The sequence below is a fragment of the Phyllostomus discolor genome, chromosome 1 (genome assembly GCF_004126475.2).
Source record: "Phyllostomus discolor isolate MPI-MPIP mPhyDis1 chromosome 1, mPhyDis1.pri.v3, whole genome shotgun sequence".
NCBI classification, from domain to species: Eukaryota; Metazoa; Chordata; class Mammalia; order Chiroptera; family Phyllostomidae; genus Phyllostomus; species Phyllostomus discolor.
Genome location: NC_040903.2, coordinates 148,730,623 through 148,757,166, shown reverse-complemented (window position 1 = coordinate 148,757,166; position 26,544 = coordinate 148,730,623). Strand labels below are relative to the sequence as shown.

At 39.5% G+C, this 26,544-nt stretch overlaps 1 protein-coding gene across 1 annotated transcript in view; it reads right to left on the bottom strand.

The window, feature by feature from the left end:
* Nucleotides 1-26,544, bottom strand: part of FMN1 (formin 1) — a 236,738-nt gene that overhangs the window by 166,200 nt on the left and 43,994 nt on the right. Inside the window, exon 3 of the mRNA XM_036017210.1 lies at nucleotides 25,503-25,564. Coding sequence (XP_035873103.1) covers nucleotides 25,503-25,564 — 62 coding nt within the window. The remainder of the gene's footprint in view (nucleotides 1-25,502; nucleotides 25,565-26,544) is intronic.

Genomic DNA, 26,544 nt, shown 5'->3' with positions numbered 1-26,544 from the left:
TGTTTAGGAAATCAGAATGCCAACACAAAAATAGTGACACTTTTTAATTAAAGATGTTTTCTTTAAAGTATTTGCTCTCTATCCTTCTGGAAAAAGACTGGAGTCACTGAGTAAATAGATTGAAAGGCTTTCTGGTTCCCAGGCAAGTGGGAGGGCAGCACTGACTGAGGGTCAGAAGGTCTGGATTCTGCTCCCAATCATTCCAGTCAGTAGATACTTGGACTTAGCCAATTTTTTCACTTCCTGTAATCCTCGTCTTATTCATATTTAAAATAAGAGGTTTAAAATACTTAATCACTAAGGTTTCTTCTAGTTATAAGATGCTATTTCTATACCCAAGGCTTCATCATATCTCTTTCTGTCGAAAGTTTCTAGAATACAGCTCTGCTCACGAAAGCGTCATGGGGACTCACACACAGTATCATCCAGAGTCCCAACTCCCTCTCTGAATGCAAAAGCACACACAAGGCCAAGCAGACTCACTGAGGTGCTCTAAAAACACACCAGTAGTTCAGCATGCAGCACACATGCAGCTGTAAATTATTTCTGAAATATGATAGCTATTATACATATTCAGAGATAAATTTTAAAACAAATATAATTATAGTCATTCACGGAAGTAGTGGGGAGGTAAAACAAACAAAGAAATCTTTGAAATCTGGACTGAGGTTCCTACCTGCAACACAAAACAAAACATCACTATAGCCAGAGTATTTTTGTGAAATAAAAAAAAAATTGTTGTTCATGGAAAGTTCTAGTAACAATTTATTTTTAAGTTATTAGTATCACTAAATACTGTAGAAGTCACAGAATGGGTATACCTGGAGATATCCATGGAAATGATTTTCAGACTTCATTTTTCCACAAAGTAATTCTAAACCTAATAAGCAAATCTAAGACTGCACATTTCTGGGCAATAAGCCAACATACTAATTCTTTCTCTATTAAAAGAGAGGACTTGGAATTTTATGCTGTATTATTATTATCACTACTAAAGTTATAGGTAGTACAATGAGGTATATACAACCCATTCCAGAATACATGTGCTCTCAGAAGCAACAGGTGGTAAATCCTTGTCCTTCACACTGATAAACGGAGGCTCCTCAAGTAATCACAACAATCACTAATGTTTCTTTCTCAACTCATGAATTTCTATGAAGGTACATCATACTAAGGCCAATGCCCATCTGCCCAATAGTATCACTTTAGAAACTATGAAATAAGTCCCTCCATTATGTTTGCTTCACATACTCCCAACTTTTTTTTTAATTAAAAAAGGGTAGGAAGTTTAAACTGGTATTAGGTCACTTAAATAGCACTGTCTTAATGGAGTAAGGAGGGACCACTTGTTGAGTTATTTCTGGTATTAAATGTAAAAATGAAATTTCTACATAAGACTCTATGATTGCTGATTAGAAAAATAGTTTCCATATCTCCACCAATTTTATAGCACTCCAGTAGCAAAAAGAGGCTCAGGAGATTGATTGTGATAAAGTGCCTACATATGGGCTTACTCTTCATAGTGATGTTGTAAAACCCAATAGACTGTAAAGAAGCCTTCATCATATCACAGTGAAATGAGACTATGATCTCTCTACCATCACTCATATATGAAATACAAAACGAGCAAAAAAAACCCCAAATGAACAAACAAAACAAACCTACAAACAACAACAAAGAAAACCCAAACCAATAGACACAGACAACAGAATGGTGACTACTAGAGAAGAAGGGGGTGAGGGGAAGACAGAGAAGGTAAAGGGGGTCAAATACATGGTAATGGAAGGAGACTAGGCTTTGGGTGGTGAGTGTACAAAGGCGTGTACAAATGTCATACTATAAAGTTGCATGCCTGCAATTTATATAAGATTATTAATCAATATTACCCTGATAAATTTAATACAAATTTTTTAAAAAATCATATTTTGCGAAGTTCATATTCTAGCTGAAAAGAGATATTTATGTGTGGAATCTAAAGGACAAACTGAAGTAACATGCAAAACAGAGATAGACTCATAGATAGAGAGCAGGCTGATAGCTCTGGACAGGGCAGGTTTGAGGAGTGGAAGGATCAAGCAGAAAAGAAAAGAACTCTTGGACACAAACAACAGTACGGTGATTGTGGGGGGAGGGGAGAGAGGGTGGAGATGGAAGAGAGTATTGGGATAAATGGTAATAGTAAAAATACAATTGAAAAAAACTATTAAAATAAAATAAAATAAAAAAGAGATATCTGTGAGTGATTTCTAAGTTTTAAGACAGCTGACCTATGTGGGTTTTATTATTATTATTATTATTATTATTATTATTATTATTATTATTCAAACATAACTTTGTCATTGACAAGAAGAAAACCAAGGACCATACAGGTCAATTTGTCTGGCAAAGACATCTCAGGTTGTCTGTGTTGCTTTCCTCATCCAGTAACGAGACACGCCAGGCCCAAACACTCATAACTAACCTCCCTGAATATATTCTCATGAGTAAGCAAGGAATATTTGGCTTCCTACCTTAATATTTGAACAAATGACCAATGATGTGTGCCTAGGCCACAACCACCTTCTCTTTGCCACTTTGAGCCTTCCCAAAGATTAGTCACTTGATAAATCTGCCATTGAATGGGTTTTAAATTATAGGGTAATCGACAGGGAAAACAAACAAAAGGGTTTATGTGTTTTTTACTAAGATCTGGGCTCTGGCCTAAGATGCCTCCTCTAGAGGAAGCTAGGGTCCAAAATTTGCTCACCCCAGCCAAAAGGCACACTCATTATACAAGACATAAGGTAAAATGCCAGAAAAGGGCTCGCAAAATTGAGTATAGTCTTCAACCTTTAAGTATTAGACCCAAGGAGAAATACTTTCTACTATAATTGGATAGGCTGGGTCCAGTAATGGAAAAAACACTAAAACAGTGGTCAGAGTGCCTCAATTTAGTTCAGCATAAGACTGCTGTATGACCTTGAATTTGCTTCTTATCTCTGGTTATTTTCTTCATCTACAAAACAAACAGGTCAGAAAAAGATTAGGAGGGTTACAAACCAGGTTTCTAGGGATCCATGGAGGTGTTTCAGCCGTTCTGCAAACCCTTAGTTTTAATGTTATTTTAAAAGGGTATTTAATATTTTGTCCCAAAAATATGTAAAGAATTACCCATGTCTTAAAGAGACACAAATGTCCAAACTCCCTAAGAAAGAAGTTGAACCTTTCTCATCAAGTCTATAGTATTTCCACTTCTGTGGCCCAATTTTCAGAGCTTTCTCCCTCTAGGTCAGAGCCGGGATCGATTAGTGGTGAGGACCTAGGACGGTACTGCCCTATTCAGCACCATTCTAACACTGCAGCTCTGTGAACACGGCCAGGGAGTGAGAGACCACTGAGAGTTCCTGGTACAGGCAGGGTGTTATGTTGCCCTTAACACTGTGATGTCTCATTTCTCCCTCTTTCTCGCGGTCTATTTCCTATCACATTGTTTATAATGAGCCTGATTTTCTCAAAGCAGTTGATCAATAAGTGCTTTCAAGAATACAAGGTCCTCATTTTTGGCTCTGTAAAGAAAGACCTAACATCTTCTAGTCCCAGACCAACGGGAAGAGTTATTAGCGGTTTTCCTGTCAACCCCCAAATTAAAGATCTGACTATTCTGTTAAAAGTGTGCCTTGGATTTGCAATTGATTGATAATTTTTTTTCTTAGTTAGATATACCACCTGTAAGAACAGTCTGTTCCGCAGTGCAATTAAAAGTTCCCTTCTATACTTACAGGTCTCTAAAACAGAGGGGCCTACCATCTCACCAGTATTACAAACTGCAAGTTCTCTCCATTCTGTAAAATGAGGACTTGCCATTACCTGTCTTGCTTCCTAATATATATTTTAATACAAAGATGAAAGAAACTCAGAATAATGTAGTCAGAACAAATTAAGAAATACTCTGACTGAAAAACATTGCAGAGTTTATATAACACTGGATACAGCTAACAGCAAGTGGTCGAGTTTATAGCACATGGTCAGTTGGAAGCTACTAGCAGAATCCATATGTCCCTTATGTATAGGTTTATATGTATTTTTCGATGGTGGCCTAAGAAAAAAGGGTGAAGACAATGTGGTTTAAATAAAAGTTAACCTTTCTTCTAAATAAACTGCATTAAGTAGACCTGTGTACCCTGAGAATGAACATGAAAATAAACTAGCATTGTATCATAAAACAAAAGCTACAATATCTCTCATGAACAAGACACATTGATGCTTATGTCAAGATTCTTCTCAAGCAATTTGTACCTAGTCATTAACAGGTACCTCTCTCACCTTTTTGCCCTTACCTAAAATGTGCTCAAGTCCTTTTTTCTTACATCTGCCCACTGCTCACAAAAACCAGAACACTTGCCTAAATCTACCATCCGCCTCAAGACACAATCTCCCCTTATGCACTCATAGGCATTACTCTAAAAGATTTTCAGTTACCTACTGTCTTTGCGTCTTTTAACATTTTAAATTTTTTAAAATTACAGTTTACATTTAATATTATTTTGTATCAGTTTCAGTTGTACAGCATAGTGGTTAGCCAATCATAGACTGTCTTTGCATCTTTACCATACCCTTTTTTCAGTTTCTCAAAAATCTTTTTAGATCACCATCATGATACTGAAAATGCTCACAAAAATCACCAATGGCTCCCTGAGTTACCCAATTTGGTGTATTTTTCCTCACTCTCCTTTGGGACTCTGCAACTGAACTTGAACATGGCCTCTCTCGCCTTCTCTGACAGTATAAAACTCTGGTCCTCTTCCTGCTCTGGTGATTATTCTGCTTACCGTGTGACCTTCACTCCCTCCTGCCATCTTCTCAACACGTCACTTTTATGAGGACTCACCTTTTTGTCTCCCCTGTACCCTGATGCATTCCTAGAACCACGAGTAGTGCCTGGCACGAAGCAGGCATTCAGATAGCAATGTTCCTAGCCAACTTCTAAAAGTCACTAAAGCTACTGTGCCTATGACTACTGCATTCAGTTAGCAAAAGGAAGGACGAGGAAAGGAATTTGGAATAGTGCCCATGTAAGACCCGTTACATGTGTGATTAAAACCTCTCTGATCTGTATGATTACTTTTATTATCCCTCAGTGAAGTCTTAGCTGCTAAGTGCATAGCTGATGAAGACCATGCTCTTTCCTAGTCTCATGACATTCTAGCACCCATGAGTCCAAAGATCCAGGTCCACCTCCATTCAGACCTCGTGAGTTTGGTTCACTCAGCAGACCTCCAGACTGTATTACTTTATAATACACACGGGGCCCAAATGAGAGATGACAAATGGACTGACCCCAAATTAGTCAAAATAAACATTCTACACCAAAGACAGTCATAATCTTTTATTGGCAAGAAGTTTTACAGTTCCAAATATATTTCCATTTTGAAATAATTGAGGAACCCACAGACATGTTTTATTTCATGTACATCCAAGTGTTATGAGTTATTTTCCAATCTTCCTTTGCTGGGAGAAACACCAAAATGATTAGAATAGGGGTCATATAAATGCCTAGATCAACAAAAAGAACCTTCAAATTGCACCCATGATAATGTGGGTGACAGGTTTATTCTTCATAATGGCTAGGCTCTTTTTTGAGTTTCTGTATGTAAGCAATGAAGCTTATCAAAAATCTCCAGTTATGCATCCATCTAAGAGGAGGCACAAATGTTTCTAGAGTTCTGCTTGCTTCATTCGGAATATCTACAGTTGAGGGTGTATATGGTCTGACAGCATGCAAGTGATAAAGTTCATCCACAGCACCTAAGCTCATATTCTTGAGAACAGAGGGAAACAGAATAACCTTCCTTTTGAGCATGAAGAGGATTCTAAAACTTCCTGACCAAAAGGCATCAAAAGCCATCTTTTTTAGAAACAGTTTTGGCAAAGTATCACACTGATTTATTTGAGCCTACAAAGATCTGAAGTGATATTTAAAAACAGATATCTTCTTTGTGTAAACATAGATTAAGAAAAATGTAAATCCCCCATCTAGGTTTATTTTTTAAATCAGGATTTTAATTATACATTTATAAATCTGGGGTGCTCAATGCCTTAAACAGTTAAGAAAATAAATGGAATTTGGCAGAACATTTGTTCTGATTACTAGATGTTTAATGATACTTGGAACATCAGGACCATGTGAAATTACACTCAAGTATGATGCACACAGAATGACTTGGAAAGGATCAGGTCTCATTTTGACTTAATTCTTTTCTCCTGGAATATACACAAACCACATTCTTGTTTTCCTCCTACACTCCCCCCTCTCCTTCAGTTAAACTAGCGTATTACTTTTGATTGATATTCATCACTGTAATTTTTGCTTTTTCAAAAGATAATTATTATAACAATTACATTTTTGGTTTTTTCCAGTAATTGAAAGATGAGTGTAAATCAGTATTCCTATTTCCCAACTTATCAAGCATGGAATATAATTCATGAAATATTTTCAAAATAAATGTTTAACTATCCTATGCAAAGTTTAAATGTCACTTCAAATTTAGTTTGATAGAGGATTATAAATGGCTGTAGTTTTTTCTCTCTGGCAATATTTCCATTTTAAATGTTATGGCTGCATGTATTAATAATGTGAAAAGACAGGGGCTCTATTACCTGAAAACTCATATGTAATTCCTTCAGAAGGCATTCAAAAGTCATTAACTAAGTATACAGGTTAATGAAATACAGGGCCAGCTATACAACGTCCGTATCACTATATAACTACTGTAGCATTTCATATCATCACCATGCTGCTTTCCCATGGACTGTGCCTGTCAGCTACGAGAGCATCTAGGTGCCAGTTTTGTGCCATGCACCCGTCATGAAAAAATGAACTGACTCAAGTATCCACGCCAGCCATCTATTCTAAATAATTACAAACTACTTACACGTTAAATATTTAGATTACTAGGAATCTCAGTGTTGGACCATCACCTTTCTCTCACTGCACAGAGCAGAATGAGTTCTGACTACATGTCCTTGAATACAGTATTAATACACATACGAAACGCATTAGAATGGCTGAGGTGTTTGAAAGAAAGGAATTTTGATTTTTATAAAGATTGGCATGAAGATCATTTTTCTTGGTCCAGATTTACTTTGTTAAACATACCCCAATCTCAATCGTAGTTGCCAAATACAAAAGCAAATGCCTAGTTTCTTCCAAGTCACTTTCTCTTTTATATTTTTCTTTGATATGTTTTCAGATTTTCATATCGACATAGCACAGGTAAGAATAAAAGTGTAGAATTAAATCCAAACATGATGTACCTGTGAGGAAAACACTAAACTGTCTGGCCCTAAACATTGGGGCTCGCGGAGAAGTAAGCATTTATCTTTCTGTTTCTGAATACGATTGCTTTTAAAATTGATTTGGGGGGGGTGGGGAGTGAGGCAAAATCCCGTAGCAGCATTCATAACTTCTCAGTAATGGTCCTTTGTTAAGGGTGGTGCTTAGTTGCAGGTTTGGGGGGAGGATGTAACATTGCTCCAAGGGGTATTTCTGACAGCTGGTGGCCTGCCTCTCTGTCTCTCATATATGTATACACACACACACACACACACACACACATAAAAATAATTAGGCAATTAATTTGCTAATGAGCAAGGATGAGTGATGCCATGGGAATCCAACGGTGGAGTCTAGGCCAGGACAGAACAGAGTAAGTCTGGACACTGATCTGTATCTCACAGATCTAGAAACTCTTGTTTGAGATCATAGCATAATCTCTCAAACTCTTATTTATAAACCCTGGAAGCAATTTTTAATCTTGCAGAGATAAAGAGTGAAGAAAGAAGAAGAAAAAAAACTATTATACAACCATCTGACCCTAAAAAGCAACAAAGTTGAAAATGAATTAAGTATTTGGAAGAGGTAGCCCTGTTCTCCTCCAATTGATCTGTACATTCCTAAAAGAACCATGTTTAATTTTGTTCGTGTGGCTGAAGACTGTGGTTTTAAACATGTCATTTTAAACCTCAGATAATATATACTCAGTATTACCCGCCATTATGGGCTGTATGACAGTTTTTTTGCCCATCACTCAATTACTAGTAACACCTTCTCCATTTGGGGCAGAGCAACCTCCACACGGCTTCAGTGATGAAACACTGGCTTGGGACAAAGCCCGACCTCCAGTCACGGCACCTCTATCAGCTGCCCACGCATGCTTGGGCTCTCTTATTGCTGATGTGGAGTGACCAGAGATGACTCTCAATGGGTGGTCAACTTCCTCGACTATGAGGCCCCTGTCCTGTGGAGAGCAGGTTGCTTCCCTCAGGGGTACTGAGGAAGGAAAGTTTGAGAACCATTAAGCTCGATTCTAAGGTCAACTCTTTCAACCTCCAATTCCCCACCTATAGAATGAAAGGTTTTACAAATGACTACAAATTCAAATGAGTCCACGTTGCCTTAACCCATACTAATACAAATAGTCCCTCACCATAAGCTGTCTAAATAGGCAACATGTGATACATGTGCATGTAAGGCAATGAGAAACAATAAACACTCTTCTCCCGGAAGAAAAATATAAACTATAAAAATTACTTTTAAAAACATTCTAGGAACATAGCTTTCTTAGTAGAGTTCTCCTAGAATTTGAAGAATACTGCCTGTAAGACCACTTTGGTTTAAACTCAGGTTCCACTGTAGAGGAAGAAAAGGGGAAACCAACCAGTGGCTGAGTTATGCACTAATGCCCACATTACTGTGATGGCAGACTTAACTGTTTGCTACTTATTGAAGATTTATGTGCCACTTGTGCTTGGCATTGGGAGTGGAAGGAAGTGGTGACACCTCTGCTTTCCTGTTACGAGAGTCTGCTATGGGCCTAAGTCAGGTATAAAGAGCCAAAAGGTCTCAGAAGAGGGAGCCCCGGGAAACCAGAGATGGTTTCCCATAGGACAAGGAGCCCTTGCCAGGCCACAGAGGACTGGAAAAAGGAAGAGTGGTGGACTGTGAGCAATCCAAGTGGAAGAAAGAGGCAGAGTCATGGGAAAGCATAGGCAAACAGTGTAGAGCTAAAGTTACACATTTGAATAGGATTTTAGAAGGTCCTAAGTACCATGCTAAAGACTTTGAACTTAACTTGGTAAGCAATAGTGAGCTACCAAAGGTGTTTGAGGGAGAGGAGCAACAATCTCTAAGCAATTTTAACATGGTTTGAATACAGGGAAGCTATAACAAAGGCCTATGTTAGCATGAAAGCAGCAGGGTGCCAAGGGACAAGTGTATATAATGGACCATGCAGCTAAAATTAGTGTAATTAGCAATCAACTGGAGGCAGAAGGTAAGGGTCCAGGAATTGCCAAAGATGCATCTGAGATTTTTGGCCTGGACTTTCACTTTTAGGAGAAAAGCAATTTGGGGCAGCTAAGAAAAGGAACGCTTTGTATTGTGTTTATATTGGGGATGGGGAAAGACAGAAGGAGACAAGCAGACAAGTCCTTTCAACCCTGGGAATTATAAGAATTTCTGATATTCTGGCTTTGGAAATTTTAAATTAGTGATACTGAAAATATTTCCCAGTGTAGGTTTTCCAGCAAAAACTAGAACTTTCCTGGAGCTGGAACTCAGGAAAATTTGAATCCAAATAATTAGGTCTGAAAGGCCTTTACGCAGCAATAAATGAAATCTCTAAGAGACAAACGTATGAAAGTCAGGGAACTAAAGGCCACCTTTTGGAGGGTCACATTTGGGGGTGCTGCAGAGTCAGAACTGAGGGACAGCAAAGAAGATGGAGGAACTCAGAGGAGGAAACACAGGAGAATTCAAGTGTCTCAGACATTGAGGGGAGATTTTAATGCTGACACACTAGGATCAATGAAGACTGACAGGGGACCAACAGCAGTTGATAATTAGTGCATCTGTGGCCTCAGCTGCCTCAGTGTAGTGGTAACAGAGCAAGTGGTGTAAAAATCGTCTACATGTAACTAATGTTTGAGAACTTTATGAGAGAGAGAGAGAGAGAGAGAGAGAGAGAGGGAGAGATGGATGCTCTAAGAAGTTGTGTGGTCAAGTGAAGGGCTTTTAAAGTAAAAATGTCAGAATTTATCATAGGAAATAGGGGAAGGCACCTGCCAAGAAGAGAACAAGTGACAAGAAACTGTGCAGAAGAGGTGGTAGGGGATGATATCAGAGAGCTCTGATGGAAAAACATTAGCTGTCCGAGTTTCTTTTTCTGTTCAGTGAGGGACGAAGTTAAAAATGAGGCAAAGAAATAAAGGTGTCAATAGTCTATAGACAAACTATATAATTTTATTAACCAATGCCACCCCCCAAAATTCAACAAAATGAATCTATAGACAAAGGTACTCATCTAAACATTTTTTTCTTCTTATCTCAAAAGAAATGCACTCCTCCTCCCCCAGAGCTAACTCAGCCTCCAGGGTCCCTATTCTCACCCTCCTCCACATTCACAAGAACATTTTCTCAGCAATGTGTTCCTGTGGGGTCAGCTCTCCCCTTTACCTACCCAGGCCTCCTGCTGACAGTACAGAACCGGCCCAGGCTGGTTCCATGCCTAATCGATGCCTAGTGCATATCTGTTCTTATCATTGGGCAGTGGCTTCACGATATCACTCTAAGTAATCTGCACAGCGCTGTGGTGAAGGTGGGACCCCATGTTACAGTGTCAAAACCACAGTCATACAAAGTGTCAGGGCAGTGTCTCAAGACTGGGGCTGATGCTGGAGCCTCGAGTTTCTTTCTCATATGCAGAGCTCTCTCAAGGGGCTGGCGGTAGACTCTGTTTCTGTCTCAACATTACAAAGTACTGGCTCGCTGTCAGAGACCCAATTTTAAATGGCTGAAAGAGCTTGATAGATTGTGTGAAAATTTTATGGTCCTTCCATCAGACACCATAATTTATTATCACATAATACATAGTCAGAAGAACCAAAAGAAACCATCCCACAAGGGCAAACAATGTGGAGGCAGAGGCCCTTTGACACTCTGAGGCCACAGGCATTATATGGATCCAATAAGAAAGCCACTTCTATAAGCGAGAGAACCACCTCTTGATCTTGCAAAATGTTTTTGGACACCTAAAGGCTCTTTTATTGCTGTGGCTGATTAAAATGAAAAGCTTAAACGACTAAAATGTTCTTTTTGATGAGTTTTTGCCATGAACTATGGACCTTGTAGTCCAGTGGGATTCAAGCCCTTTGATCCTGGGCACTCACATAAATTCCGAGTCATAAAACAACATTGGACTTGATTTTACTAGTGTGGCTGATGTGCCAGATTTGTAATGCAATCTTGTTTTCTCCCCTCCTCATTCTTGGGCCCATCCACCATTGTTTTATAGCAAAAAGCAAAGGCGTTTCCATTTGTTTTTGGAAATCAAGCTTCAAGATGGAGCAACTACTCTACAATGTAGGAATTTCACACAAAAATAATGATATTGTATTGTAGTCATCAACACTAGAGTCAATGTTATTTTATGTGCTGAAATAAAATATCAAAAAGAAAAACCCTTTTATGTGCAAAAATAATTATGGATTCACTGCATAAGAGGGTTAGAAGACCATGTGGTTGGGAACTATAAGTTTGAAGTACAAAAAATAAGATCAGAGATAACATTCATAAATTTCTAGCAGGACTAATTGAAAATAAACTTCAAATAATAAAAACAACCTCCCAGGTTGTTTAATAATATCTTAGTTTTCAAATTTAATTCACCTAAAAAAAGAACTAGTATCTGTGAGAGAAGTAAAGCTAATATTCAATGAGACATTTGTTTAACAAAAACACATGAAATAAATGTAACTTTGGTATTTAACTAACTTCCTTTTCTAATCTTCCTTTTCTAATCTTCCTTTTCTGAATCTTCCTTTTCATTTTGCTGGGTAGGTATCTATCTGTACAATACAATAGTCCTATCACTTCTAATTCTAGAAGTGAAAGTTTTACTATTAAAGGCCTGTGAGGGAACAAAAATCCAAATCATTTTCCAAAGACCTGTGTAAGTTACAGAGACCAAACTGATCAGTAGTGGGTCACAGATATTTATTTTTTATGCAGTAAAACAGCAGTTTGGGCTCAGAGAGATCAATGATATATTTTGTCTGTTCACTAGACCAGGATATACTAATTTAAATTGGATAATTACTTTTTAGCAATTTCAGTTTTCATAGATGACCTGAAGGCTAGAGAATTGCTCACCAAGGTTATTTTGTGAATGGCATGGGGGCACAAGTGTCATGAGAAGTCTCAACAGTTCTAAATTGAAAAGAGTTTCCATTACATACGCCAGTGTCACTATCCTATGGGCAATGCGTCATGATGTTTTCAGTGGTGGTCTCTCAGGCCATGCTTGCGGACCCAGGGAACGTTTCAGAGAGAGTCCATCTGGAGAAACACCCTTCCAGCACACATGCACCTCCTTGCCTTTAGGTGTGACTATATAAGATTAAGCCACATGAAATTGCTCTTGTATGAGTTTAAAATAGGTCAAATATCAGCAATTTTATATGGTTCAACTTATAAACTCCATAAAAACTTGGAAAAAGCATTCATCTGTTGTCTCAATTAATATTTTAAATTGTTATTATATCTGTGTATTTGCAACAGATAGAGGTTGTAGGATGGGGGGTGTCTTTTGAAAATGGAAATCTGTTCATGCCACACAGCCCTCTGTTCAGAATTAGTCAGCAGATTCTCATTGTTCCAAGAAATAAAATTGGGAACCCTTAAAAAGACCAACACCGCCTTCCAAAATGCATCCCCTTATCCTCCTCCACTTCATTTTTTTTTTTTTGCAAACTGCAGCCCATGAGCCATGCGTGCACTAGCAAATCAACTTGTGCTTTTTCACCAGCCTTTTTTTTTAAGAGTTGAACATATCAGAGGAAATCAGAGTAAACAAATTCTGTTTCATAAAATTATTATTTCTCATACACAGACACACACATACTCTGAGTTTCAAATAAAATGTATTTTTTTTATTCTGGGATGCAGCTTAACAAGTTTGAAATATACCACTCCGGAGCTTCACGCCCAACCTTCCTCCTCTTTGTCACTCACTGCACTCCAGGCACACGAGCCTTCCTCAGTCCTCAGACCAGCCAGGCTCCTGTTCACCTCTCAGATCTCAGCTCAAATGTCACATTCTAACATTATCCTTCCCGACCTTCCATCTAAATTATACCCTACCATAGCATCTCATACTACATATTTCTCCATGGCACTCACCTAATTATATTTACTGAATGATTATTTTGTCGGTATCTGGCTCTCTAATTGGACTACAAGCTCCAGGAAGTAGGGACCATGTTTGTTCTGTTCCCTCCACATCTGGTACAGTGCCTATCACCCAGTACTTAATATACAGTGAATCGCTGCGTGACACAGACCTCTAATTTCTGTCTGATGATTTCATTCTTAGATAAGATACAAATGACCAATTTCATAAAGCATTGTTTTCGGATGACTCCTTCCCTTTTATCATAGAGAAAGTATGTGTATATATCCATAAATACATCATGTATTGCTTCTGAAAGTACATCAAGCATTATGCCAGTAAGTATGGATTTATATAACCACAGCTATGAATGCTGTTCTGTGAAATGAGGTAAGAGCAGTTTTATTTTTCACGTGTTTAAAGCAAAGCTCTGAACTGGAATGCTGTTTCAACCATCCAAAGAATATCTACTTGGAGTTTTATTAAGAGAAAAAGGGTCAAGCTGACCTCCAGTGGTGAGATTGGGGAATGTCTTCTAAAATAATTATAAAATACCCAGGTTACCTATCACACAAACCCACAACCACATGCAATATACCTATCACAATCAATACTTTAAATTACATGTGTTCTATATATTTGCAACAGATAAGGGTCGTGCCATACAAAGTATCAAACAAAATAAACACAACTGTACTACAGAGACACGTATAGCAGCTTCCAGAGACAGTAAAAGAAAGTGCCACTCATTACGGCAATCACAACATCTGACACGTGCAAATCTTAGTTGAGGGGTAAGATCTGGAATTTGCAAAACACATGAAAAGTAGGTAAGTTCCAGATGCTAACAGTCATTAGCATATGGTCTAATATTACCTACTGTTTAAAAACCTAGTTTAAGCTGCCTCAGTGTCAGTTGTTATTTAGCCTTTATTCTATTTCCCTAACTGAATGACAAACCCTCTAAGTCCAGAATGCAGGGCATGTGCAAGTGTAGTATCTGGCATGTAGTGATAGTCAGTGCACATTAGCTGATATTATCATCATTGTTAAATGATGTTTCATTCCCTAGCATATCTCTTATATTTGACAGGCACTCAGTTCACATTTGATTGCACAAAAGATGAACAATAAAGAGCAGACTAAAGATATAAAATTATACTTTAGTAAGTTAATCTTCATAGCAAAACAATTTTGAAGCAACACCTTACTTGGGGCTTTGAAATCTGTGCTATAACTTCTGGGGTGTTCTTACATGTTTGGATGTTTCCTTCATAAAATCATGCAGCAGTAATATTTCCATTAGCAGGCAGTAATGGAAAGGAGAACACCACATTTTATAACAAAAGCATTAAAAACAATGCTCTTTGAAACATTAAATACAATGTTAACCACAGAATGTTTTTCATTTATGTAGGTACATGGTTTATGTTGGAAGAACTTCACCACCATAAAGTACTCAACAGCCAGTGGCTTAAAGTAAACTAAGCCTGCTGCTCCTCCAAACACACACAGCAGTTCCGTTTACCAGTCATCTGCCACCTGTCACTGAACCTCCAGTCCCACACCCCTGCCACAACACTTGCGATTAGTGTCCTGTAAAGCAAGTTGTGATATTATCATGACCACTCTTCAGATGAGAAACTGAAGCTCAGAAAGATTTAAATAATTTGCTCAACACCATACATCCAGTGGGTAGTGGAGACAGAATTCAAACTCAAGGAAGACTTCCCACCTGTGCTTCTACTCACCTGACCTGCCTAGAGTGATGCTGCGTTTCTTTCAATGAATGGTTAGTTGGCTTCAATATGTAGGTTCATTGTTCAAAATATTCTCCTCCTAAAGTCATTACTTTTAAGGACTGATATTCTACCCAGGGATGGATCAAAAACAAGGGTCAGTCCCAAAACAAGGTCATGTCATGAATACTCTCTAGGCAAGGACCTTCGTATATGAGAACTTCCAGAGCTAGTTCAGTATAGAAGTTAAGAGTGCCGCCTGATAGGGTTGGTGTAATAATTCATTTAGTCCTCATATGTAAAGATTAGTACATAGTAAGTGAGCAATAAATACCAGCTATTATTATTGTTATTCCTCCTCTAGGATACAGAGCAAGCTAGAATTAGTCACAGTACAATGGTCAAAGCATACACATGCATGCATGTGCGCATACACAAGACACAATAAATTCACACTATGGATTCCAAAGCCCATATGAGATTGGACTTATTAGAAGGAAATTAGGTGCCATTTATCATGCATAGACAGGTCCTACAAATAGGGGATAGCATGGGGAATAACCATATCACCCCATGTGCTTAAGGAATCAGTAACACTAGGAGCTCTGTTGGGGAAAATAAAATTTAAGGACACCTGAGGAACCTCCATGTCTAAATTGAAGTAGTCAATGAAATAAGGAGCTGGCAAGGTAGATGGAAGTTTTGCCCATTTTCTTACTTAATTTATGGTCTCAGAAATTTATGCCTCTGAGACTCAGGTTTGAAATCTCTAAGATGAATATAGACAAATATCAAAATTATGGTGACAAATACTAGAGGCTCTTCCTCAGACTGGGCTCAGGACCAGTTCTAAGAAATGAAGTTGAAGACAGCAATCTTCTCCCTGCTCCTTTAGGTAGGGATAAGGGAAGAAGAGCTTGTCATTTCTGAAACCAGTGATAGAAGAGGATGCTGTTGCTATTTTTCTTTTTCCCAACACCACACGAATATCCCCAATGTTTTCATCACTTAAGGAGCTAACACGGGATAAGAACTGGGGATGCAGAGGTCTTTGCCATGGGATAAGGGGCAGAGGGTAAATGAAAAGTTAGAAAACGAATGTACTAAAGAAAGTGAATCATGTCAGTTGAAAGGTGACAGTGGAAACGGAGCAGATTTAAAACCCAGACAGACCTGGTGAGTAAAGTCACACTAACCAGCTGTGAAAGCTCAGGATAGCACTTCCCTTCTCCGAGTCTCAGCTGATTAGAAATTATGTCTCTGAAGTGCCCAGCAACGGTGCCTGGCAGTGTGCGTCCTCCCTGCTCCCTGTATAACTGTGTTTACAACCACCTGTAATTAAGTCAGGTCACAAAGGGCACTCAGCATTTAAACCCTAAAAATCAAAAAATGTTCTTCCTATCCCTTCCTAAAAATTCCCCGTAACACAGACCATACCCAATGTTTTGCATTAAAAGCTTATTTTTCACTTGCCCCTCTTGCAATGCAGCCCTCCCTATCGCATCAGCAGCCCTTTTAAGGAAGGGCAGTAGAAAAAAAGGTAAACAAGAAAGGAAAAGAAAGGCAAAAGTCCACAGAGGTCCAAAAGCTCAAGAGACTTTTGCCTGGTATGCATGATACCAGGGAAAACATGGGAGAGGACATTCTGACTCAGCCTTCCCATGTTCCACACGGGAGTCACCAACTCAGGTGCCCATGGGGCCAGGCACTCCGCATAAACAAGCGAAGGGGCCTGGATCTAAGACAACAGGAAATGTGGGGACGTGTGGCAAGTTACAACATACATACATGCTAATTTAACATTAATTAAAGATGGCTTTTAAAATGACACTGTGCTGATCTAACACACTTTCTGGGGTTGTGTTTGATGGAGTCACAAATTTAAGAACTCCATGACTCTCCTAATACTCTTAAAAATATCCTTCTACCAAAATACCATGAATCATGGAGGAGTTTCTTTCTAACAATATCCACTCAGAACATTCAGCAATCATTCATTCCATTTTAGCTAGTTGCCTAGCTAGTACTGCTGCAGGTAATGTGGACAAGAGGACCTCAAAGTCTTTTGGACTGAGCTGAGCCAGACACATGGAACCACTCTACCCAGGCCAGAAGTAACAGAGCTTCAGATTGAAAGGAAACTTAGACCACCTAGTCCTGCAATCTCACTTTACAGCTGAAGAATATATTATTTACCCAGTGGTCCAGGATTACACAGAACTCACAGAATTCTTGAAGGAGGCAGAACAAGTCTGGAGAGAAGGAAGCACGCCCCACAGGCTCTAACATACCTCACTTCCTCCTATCTTATGAAAAGTCAAGAAAGCAAAGGAAACCATTCAAAAACTCACCTGTTCTAATATCAGCCTATCATCTAAAGTCAAAAACTACTGAAAAAAGAGAAACTATCTTGGCTCACTCAAGTGACTCATGTTTTGAGTTTCAGACTCAGTAGACATGATGGAGCTGATGGCACATGAGGAAGATGCACAAAACATGCATCGGCTCCCATGATATAAATGAGTAATGCACATAGTCTTTGTTCTGCAACCAGCTTCCTTCCATTAGCAAGCACAGCATGACAAGATACCTGAATTACATGGAGCAAGGCAGAACCCTGCAGGCTGAGACAAAGGGCTCTGGGGCTGCTAAGTCAGCTGGGGAATTAATTGCTTTGTGTTTTTCATCAACATTCAACTCCAAATATGTCTGCTGGCTGCTTGGTAGACAGTGGCCTAAAAGGCATCTCAACATCAGTAAACCAGCAATTCTACAAAACTCATAATGTTGTACTATAAATCCACAATGAAACAATGAATTAAAACATTTCTCAACATTTCAAATTTTCTCTTCTTTTTGGCATCTCAGCAATGAATAACACTAAAATCAGAACTTAGGGGAATACCACAAGGGTTTAATGAAATCATATTTCATCTTCATGAAAGTTTTATTTATTGGTCTACATGGTGTTCCCTCTCCCTCACAGTAATCTTCAGAAATTAACAGATTTAAATGTATTGTGTTGATAACAAAGAACACAACAAATGGAAAGACTCAGGATTTATGTGTCTTTATAAATTGAGCTGTATCAGCTCAAGTGTAGTTTGTATTCAGTTTTGTTTCAACAATAGCCACGTGTAACTATTAGGAGTGGGCCAGTGGAGTGGGCTGGAGATAGAAAGTAAGGACACCTATGTTTCTCCTAATGGAGGCCAACATAGCATCTCTTCTCTTGGGGACAACAAGGTAAGGGTAAGTCGATTTCCAGTCTGGCATCCCTCACTGGATCATCTCACAGAGGGAGTGGCCATGTTAGAAACAGGACTGCATTGCACAAGGAGCAGGGGCCTGCCAGAGGCCATCACGCAGCAAACTCCCCCTCAGTGCAGGGCTACGCATGTGATGAATGGGGCAGAAGGAAAAAGGTTCCTCTGAAGGAGAGGTCACTGTTGGCTGGTTCTTTGTCTTCAGTCCCACAACCCAAAGAGCATTAGTTAAAAGCAGATAAAAACAATCTGTCATTTCCATGGCACCGACTTGCAAACTTAAAGTATGGGTCAAAAACAGTATTCTTAAGGTAGCCCAAACTGCTCAAAAGGCAGATGAGGGGTACGCAGTTTATTTTCCCCCAACTTTCAAAATGGAGGGAGCAGAGAGAGAAATAAGTCCTACCCACCCTAGGCTTGAGCTTCCCTCCTGTCAGAAAGAAGAACTGGGCCTCCTATCGATGCTCCATTTACCCCTCACTGAGTCAGGCGTCAGGAAAGGTACTGGGAGGCTAGAGTGCTCCCTTCACACTATTACTGAACATCAGAACACACTGTTCCACAGAACTGTGAGCAGAAATGAGGGAAAAAACAAAAGCAAACAAAAAAACCCTGGTTAGAAAGACGAGCCTCTAGAAGAAACTATAAGAAAAAGTATAGGGTGTGTAAATAACAGACACTTAGAGATTCTTAGTCAAACAACCCTAAAGCTGAAAGTATAATAATGTGGTAGATAATAGCATTTTTTTGGATACTGGGGCCAGTCATAAAATTCAAAGGTGCTAGTAGAGATTATGTGGCCTGATCCCTCATTTTAGAAATTAGGAGACTGCAAGCACACAACGGAGCAAAGATAGTCTCTTCAACAAATGGTATTGGGAGAACTGGACTGTTACATGCAAAACAATGAAACTAGACTACCCCATACACCATACTAACTCACACCATACACCAGAATAAACTCAAAATGGATAAAAGACTTAAACATAAGTTGTGATACCATAAAAAAATCCTAGCAGAAAATATAGGTGGTAAAATTTCAGATATCTCACATAGCAATATTTTTCTGATATATCTCCTAGGGCAAGGAGAATAAAGGAAAAATAAACACATGGGACTACAGCAAATTTAAAAGCTTCTGCATGGCTAAAGAAACCATCATCAAATGAAAAGGGAACCTACTGTATAGGAAAACATATTTGCCAATGATACACAGGACAAGAGTTTAATCTCCAAGAACTCATTCAACTCAACACCAGGAAGACAAACAACCCAATTAAAAAATGGGCAAAGGACCTGAATAGACACTTCTCCAAGGAGGACATACAGATGGCCCACAGATATATGAAAAAATGTTCAACATCACTAGCCATCATTAATCAATCAACAAACAATGAGTGCTGGCAAGGATGCAGAGAAAAGGGAACCCTGGTGCAGACTGTTGCAGCCACTGTGGAAAACAGTATGGAATTTAGTCAAAAAATTAAAACTGGAACTGCCTTTTGACCCAGCAATTCCACTGCTGGGATTATATACCCTAGGAATCCTGAAACAGCAATTCAAAAGAATCTATGCAGCCCTGTGTTCATAGCAGTGCTATTTACAATAGCCAAGAGTTGGAAACAGCCTAAGTGCCCATCAGTAGATGAGTTGAGTAAAAAACTGTAGTATATTTATACAATGGAATACTACACAGCAGGAAAACAGAAGGCATTCCTACTTTTTGCGATAGCATGGATGGAACTGGAGACTGTTACGTTAAGTGAAATAAGCCAGGCAGTGAAAGACAAATACCATATGATCTCACTTATAAGAAGAATCTAATGAACAAAATAAACTAATGATCAAAATGGAACCAGAGGCATAGAATTGTGGAACAGACTGACAGCTATGCAAGGGGAGGAGGGAGTGGGGGCTGTTTGAAAGAGGGTGAAGGGATTAGTCAAAGAACATATATGGAGGACCCATGGACATGGACAATGGTGTAGAGATTGACTGAGGAGGTGGGGGATGGGCTGGACGGAGTAGGGGCAATGGGGGAAAATTGGGACAACTGTAACAGCATAAACAATAATAAAAATAAGAGAGAAATTAGGAAACTAAGCCCAAAAAGCATTGCTTGAAGTTCACGTTTATCACGCCAAACCCAAGACCTAAGGATTTACAACTTCTAACTCTAAATCTAATTCTTTTCATTAATACTACATTGATTATTGGAGCCCTGGCTGGCGTAGCTCAGTGGATGGAGCGCGGGCTGGGAACCAAAGTGTCGCAGGTTCGATTCCCAGCCAGGGTACATGCCTGGGTTGCAGGCCATGACCCCCAGCAACCGCACATTGATGTTTCTCTCTCTCTCTCTATCTCTCTCCCTTCCCTCTCTAAAAATAATTAAATAAAATCTTAAAACAAAAAAAGACTGTAGAGGCAGAAGGAAACTTTAAAAAAAATACTACATTGATTATTGGAAGGAGGGTAGGCTTCAAAGTCAGACAGATCTGGGTGGGTTCACACTCAGGTTCTCCTCTTACCAGTCTAGGACTTCTGACAAGTCAAGTTGATCTCTGAGAGCCTCACGTTTTGTCATCTTTAAAATGGAGATGAATATACGACTTTGCTTATATTTCTACATTTACTCTTTGTAATACTGATGCCCTCTCTCTCTCTCTCTCTCTCCTTCTCCCTCTCTCCTTCCTTACTTCCTCCTTCTTCCCTCTTCCTTCTCCTTCTCTCTTCCTTCCTCTTTCATCTGATTCTCCCTACTGTGTGAGGATACAGCTTCTGCCAACCCAGAAGAAGGCTCTCACCAAGAACCTGACCTTGCAGGCACCCTAACCTCAGAAGTCCAACCTTCAATCCAAAATTATGAAAAATAGATATTTGTTGTTTAAGCAAAAAGAAAAAAATACTAGTGCTAAATGATTGGAACAGGTTGGCACACAGTATAGATTGGATTAAAAGTTAGGTACTATTATTTTTCAATCATAGGTTGTTATATAACGGCCTGTATATTTTTGCATCATCTATTTGCCAAACACTTTGGCAGGTACTTTAAAAGCTGCAGAGACAAACATCCATGCTCCCGGCAGGATGCCTACGTCAGCAGATTACTAAGCAAGACCTCAGCGGACACCAATCAAGAATTTAATTTAAACTCAGGAAGTAGAATGTACACTGAGATGGTAAGATCATACGGGTCAACATAGAGCAATATTTCAAAAAAATGAGTTACTTGGGGGAAAATTAATGTGGGAAGCAAATTATATAGTTTTCTCTCTTGTAGTTCTTCTCTGTATATGGTAAAGCCCTAACAGGGGAACCAGATATTTCTCAAACTTCTTTACCATGAAGTCTTTTTGTCAAGAAGCATTTCAGAGGTTCACTGTTCAGGGGAATGAGCCTTGGGAAACCTGGTTTAGACTCCTCTGATGGAGAGTGCAGAAGCAGAAGAGCAGCTGAAAGATTATGGGAAAATCACCCTAAAAGAATAAGTCAAGTGTCTCACGGAAGTCCTCAACCAAAAGAGCCCAAGGATCACTCTAAACCCAAGTTGCTCAATCACATGGAGACTGGTGCAGAGAAAAAGGAATGAGAAAGAACACTATGGAGCCATGTGGTAGTAACTAGCACCACCAACCCTAAGGGACAGACCAGCAGCAGCACGAGTACTGTTGCACAGATGTCCACCTGAGAGAGCCAAGTCCCAGAGAAGCTGATTCACTTCTTAACATCACAGTACGAGGAGTTGAACTGCATCCTGACTCAAAAACCCGAGGTCTTTCACATTCTCATTGTCCTTAAAATAATATCACATCCAATTCTCTGACTACAATAAGATCAGCTTTACAGTCACACATCATGCACAATGGCTGTGATGGTAATTTTCAAATCTTGCTCCTAAGCAAGCTCACAGAAACAACTCTTTGTACTTGGGAGAATTGGTTTCATTGCATGCTTTAGAAGGGCAAGTCTGAACTATGTTTCTACCCAGTGGTCATGAACTCACAGTAATGCCTACCACAGGCAAAATTTCTCAAATAAGTGAAAACCTGTAAAAGTAAGGCATTAACTTTTCAAAAATAAAGTCAGTAACATAGAATCATGAAAAAGTGAAAAATCGACCAGATGATGCTAAGTATCATGAAGTGATCATAAACCCTCAAGGCATAGTTTGTTAAATAAAAGGCATCCTTGGACAAAACTAAAGAATTTTGCTGTGGTTATACTATAAATGACATGTAATAGGGAAGCCACAGACAGTGTTTGACCTGCCAACACACTCCTACTGGAGATTCAAATAGAAAACTTAGCCAAGTGCTTTGACTTTGTGTAGAAGGTATGCCAACATAAGGTGCTGGAAACTGGGTCAAGTCATCGATAAATCTTTGGTTTTGAACTATAAAGGGGAATCTGCACATAAGTTCCTTCACATTTTGAAAAGCTGGTCCTGAGACCAAGCCCCGTGCCCTTTCTAGGGAACAGCACTCCACAAACGGCCAGCATGGCATTAAACACTCCAGACTCCCCGACTCACAAGCCTTGAGACTCTGGGCTAAAAACATCAACCTCCAACCAAGTTATTTCAGGTGGTAAGGATCCCGTTTGTGGGTCAGGGAACTGAACACTTAAGGTTCTCTGAACTTAGGCTCTCTGTTTATTGAATCATGTCACATTTTAAACTCTACAAAAACATTCCAAAAAAGCTACACATGATACGTATCAATTCTCATATGTGGTGACAGAATTAATTACTTTTCCTGTATGCTTTAATCATGCAATCTTTCTAATGCTAGAAAGGCATGGTGAAGAAGCCCTGAAACACATCTGACCTGTCCACGACCTGTAAGAGAGAACATCTAAGAGGCAGTCGAAGGCTGCCAATGGAAATTACATACAAAGAAACTAACACTGAAACAGTAGTCTCCCTATCCATCATCTTGCACTGGTCCTGTGGCAATAGTTGCAACTTTGTTACTTTGTAAAGTGAAGCAAGTAGAGATGATATTCAGTGAGTGCCCACAGAACAGCCAGGCTAGGTTATGGTCTGTTTTATGTGCAGCTGCTGTTCTGACTGGGTGGTACTGCTGCCAATCTAGTTACTTTCTTTTCTACGCCTTCCAGAGAATAGGGGTTAATTAAAGCATAAAGGAACCAGGCAGGTGAAATGGCCCAGGGTGGGGACAGTGGCAAACTAGAGAACAAGTGTACCCATTGAAGTGGAGACCGGCCACTCCACCCCTATAGGTTGAAGTGATACAGGAAAATAAGCCCACCACTGCCAGAAAACCCTCTAGAATGAGTTGCCGGTTTCCTGCTGAGGGCTGCCTGTGGCTGCTGACATAGTTCTGAACCACAGCTAAGTGTGTATAGATTGGTACCCTGCCCTGCCCTCATGTCAGGAGTGCCATGGCAATTGATGTCAGCAATTAGGTATTAATCAAATACTGGGCAAAAACATTTTTTATAGTTTACTGAAAAGAGCATTTGAGGAAGAGATAATTCAGAATTTAAAGAACACTGAAGATATAACCAGAACCATTTTTTAACCTTTACTATTGTCACTCATACCTTGGTCTGATTTTATTTTAAGTAGAGATCATGATCCCAATATACTTTTTTCCTTTCCATCTACTCTTCTCTTTCCCTTCTCCAGCCTTTCCATCTATCTCAAACTAGTTTCCTAGGTTTGGGGTGGAAGATCAATAGGACTGTTATGAGATGACACAAAACAATGTATGTAGTTGTCTAAAACAATACCCAGCACAAAGTAAGAACTCCAAAGTTGTTAAGTACCTTCAGTTACTATGAATATTATTGAGTGCTCAAAGTCCTCAACAGGGCTGATCTACAGCTTTGGGAAAGCTAGTGTTAACTCTTTCAAACGAAGCTGTTACATAAAATTTCTGCTCACGGAACCGCTCTGTACCTAACCTCGTTAGCAATCTGCTTCTTAAATTAATCCCCGGTTCAGCTCCACTGAGACAGCTGAGGATCTTTTGCACGGCGGAACACAGATGAAGAAAGAGAGGTCTCTGTAGAGCAGTCTGCAACAAAGGAGACAAGGGCCTCCACCTCTCTTTTTCCCAGGAGACAGAGGTACTTTTCCACTTTTTTGTTTCTTTGTGAAACAGCCTCAGTCCCCACTTAACCCCTGCTGGGTGGGGGTGGCTTGAATTCATACGCCATACAACTTACTTAATGATCTTTTCCTATTTGCAATGGCTTCATGTATAATCAAACACGTGGTCCCAGTTATTTTAAAAGTGCGTTATCACTTATTCAAAAGGCAAATATTTGATCCACTATTTTATTAAATTAGCAAGTAATCAGTTAAAACTAAGCACCAAGTTTTATTTTTAATTTATACCTCTCCTGAAGGATGGGGTCAAGCCAGCTATCAATCAACGAGAATCAGTGACTCATTCAATATTTTCTTATTTGGAATTAAGACTCTGAAGCTTCCTGTTTCAGGCAGAAATAAGGGGTGGACAAGTAGATGATGGGATAAAGGAAATGACGCCTCAGGCTCTCTGGGCTTCACCAAAGGGGATCAAGTCAGCAATTTCCAGGCACTCCCTGAGAACACAGAACAGAGGGCTCCGCACCACTCTCCCTCCTCCTGGGGCCACTTCCTTGGGCGCCTGAACCTGCCTGGCATCTTATTGCAGCCTGTGCTGACAGACAGACAAATACAAATGCATGAATGGGAGTAAGCCAAACCAAATAATTTTACCCTGAACATAGATTTAAATACTTCTGATAAACAGCAAAAGTCTAAGTGCTCTATCATCTTTCTTGCTTCACAAATAAAACCATCATTTTCCAGATTTCCAGATTTCTGATTTTCCAGATCAGATCATTTGCCCATTCTAATGCACTTGTGGTATATTTTAAAAATAGAAACTGAGTCCTGGCTGGCATAGCTCAGTGGATTGAGCACAGGCTATGAACCAAAGTGTCGCAGGTTCAATTCCCAGTAAGGGTACATGCCTGGGTTGCAGGCCATGACCCCCAGCAACCACACATTGATGTTTCTCTCTCTCTCTTTCTCCCTCCCTTCCCTCTCTAAAAATGAATAAATAAAACCTTTTAAAAAATAGAAACTGAATTCTATTAAAAACAGAGTCCAAAGGCTTTTCTCCCCAGGGTGGACTTGGTACTTGCTCTCTGGCAGGTGTGAGCTGCAGGTGCTGTCTAGGCAAATATGCCTTCGAAAGGGAAATATTTACTTTAGCATATGAGTAAACCAAGAATCAGCCTCACACAACCAGTTCAACAGAATCAAAGAGATGTACCTGTAGGTTTTCAATTTCTTCTTTGTGTTCTCTCTTCAAGTGTAAAATAGCAGCTTGGTATTCTGTAAGATCACAAAAGAAGCCAATTACAAAGAAGCACAAAATTATAGACAAAATTCAAAGTGGGCATCTTCAAGACTCCAGAGGTGCTTGTGCGAGTAAGCTGAGTAAATAAACACCACACTTTGACATGGACTTGACGAGAGATGCTGAACATAGACAAGATAGGACAAGTGGCTCCACACAGAAGGGAAATCTCTTTCCATTTAGCAAACCTGGAATTATAATAAGCCTCCAATTAGGTACATAGGACAGGGTTAAAAAATAAAAGTACGATGAGTGTTCCAGATAAAGACGGGGCCAGGGTTTCGCTTCAAGGAGGAGTTGGAAGTTAAGGCCCCACAGAAAACAAATGCAGATGTGTTAAGAACAGACACGTAAGAAATAAAAGAAAACTTTCTTTACGAAATCAGAGAATTTTATTTTTAATTCTCCCCAGCCCCAAATAAATCTCCATTTAAATGCAAAGCTAAGCAAGCACCAGGGCTGATTTCAACCTTTAGATCACTTCAGAAAGTCAAGGCCATTTGTCATCTGGGTGAGAGAATGTAGTGTGAGTTGAAGTTGAAAGGAGGACAAAAATAAATTTCTGGCCCAATTTAGTCTGAGTCTAATAATGTTTATTCCAACAATAAGTCCCAAGTGTACACAGAACTCCGGCCAACTGCTGAAACGACCACTCCCTGGCTGAGCATGAAGCAGCTATGACAACTTCATTTCCAGCAGTATGGCTAGGGATGTGGGCTCAGAGAACTGCACAGGCTGCAGAGATCTGCAGAGATGCACAAAGCAAAATGCTGTGAGAAAACATTTTTGTGGGATAAGCCAGCTTTCTACAAATGTGTTTAGGTTGTGAGTATGAATAAGAAAAATGTCAGCTGGATGTCATTTTAAAATGTATGAAAAGACAGGCTATTTCTTCAAGTGAATTTCAGAAGTCAGCCATGAAAGGCTAGGTTTCAATTCAAAAGTGGACAAGGGA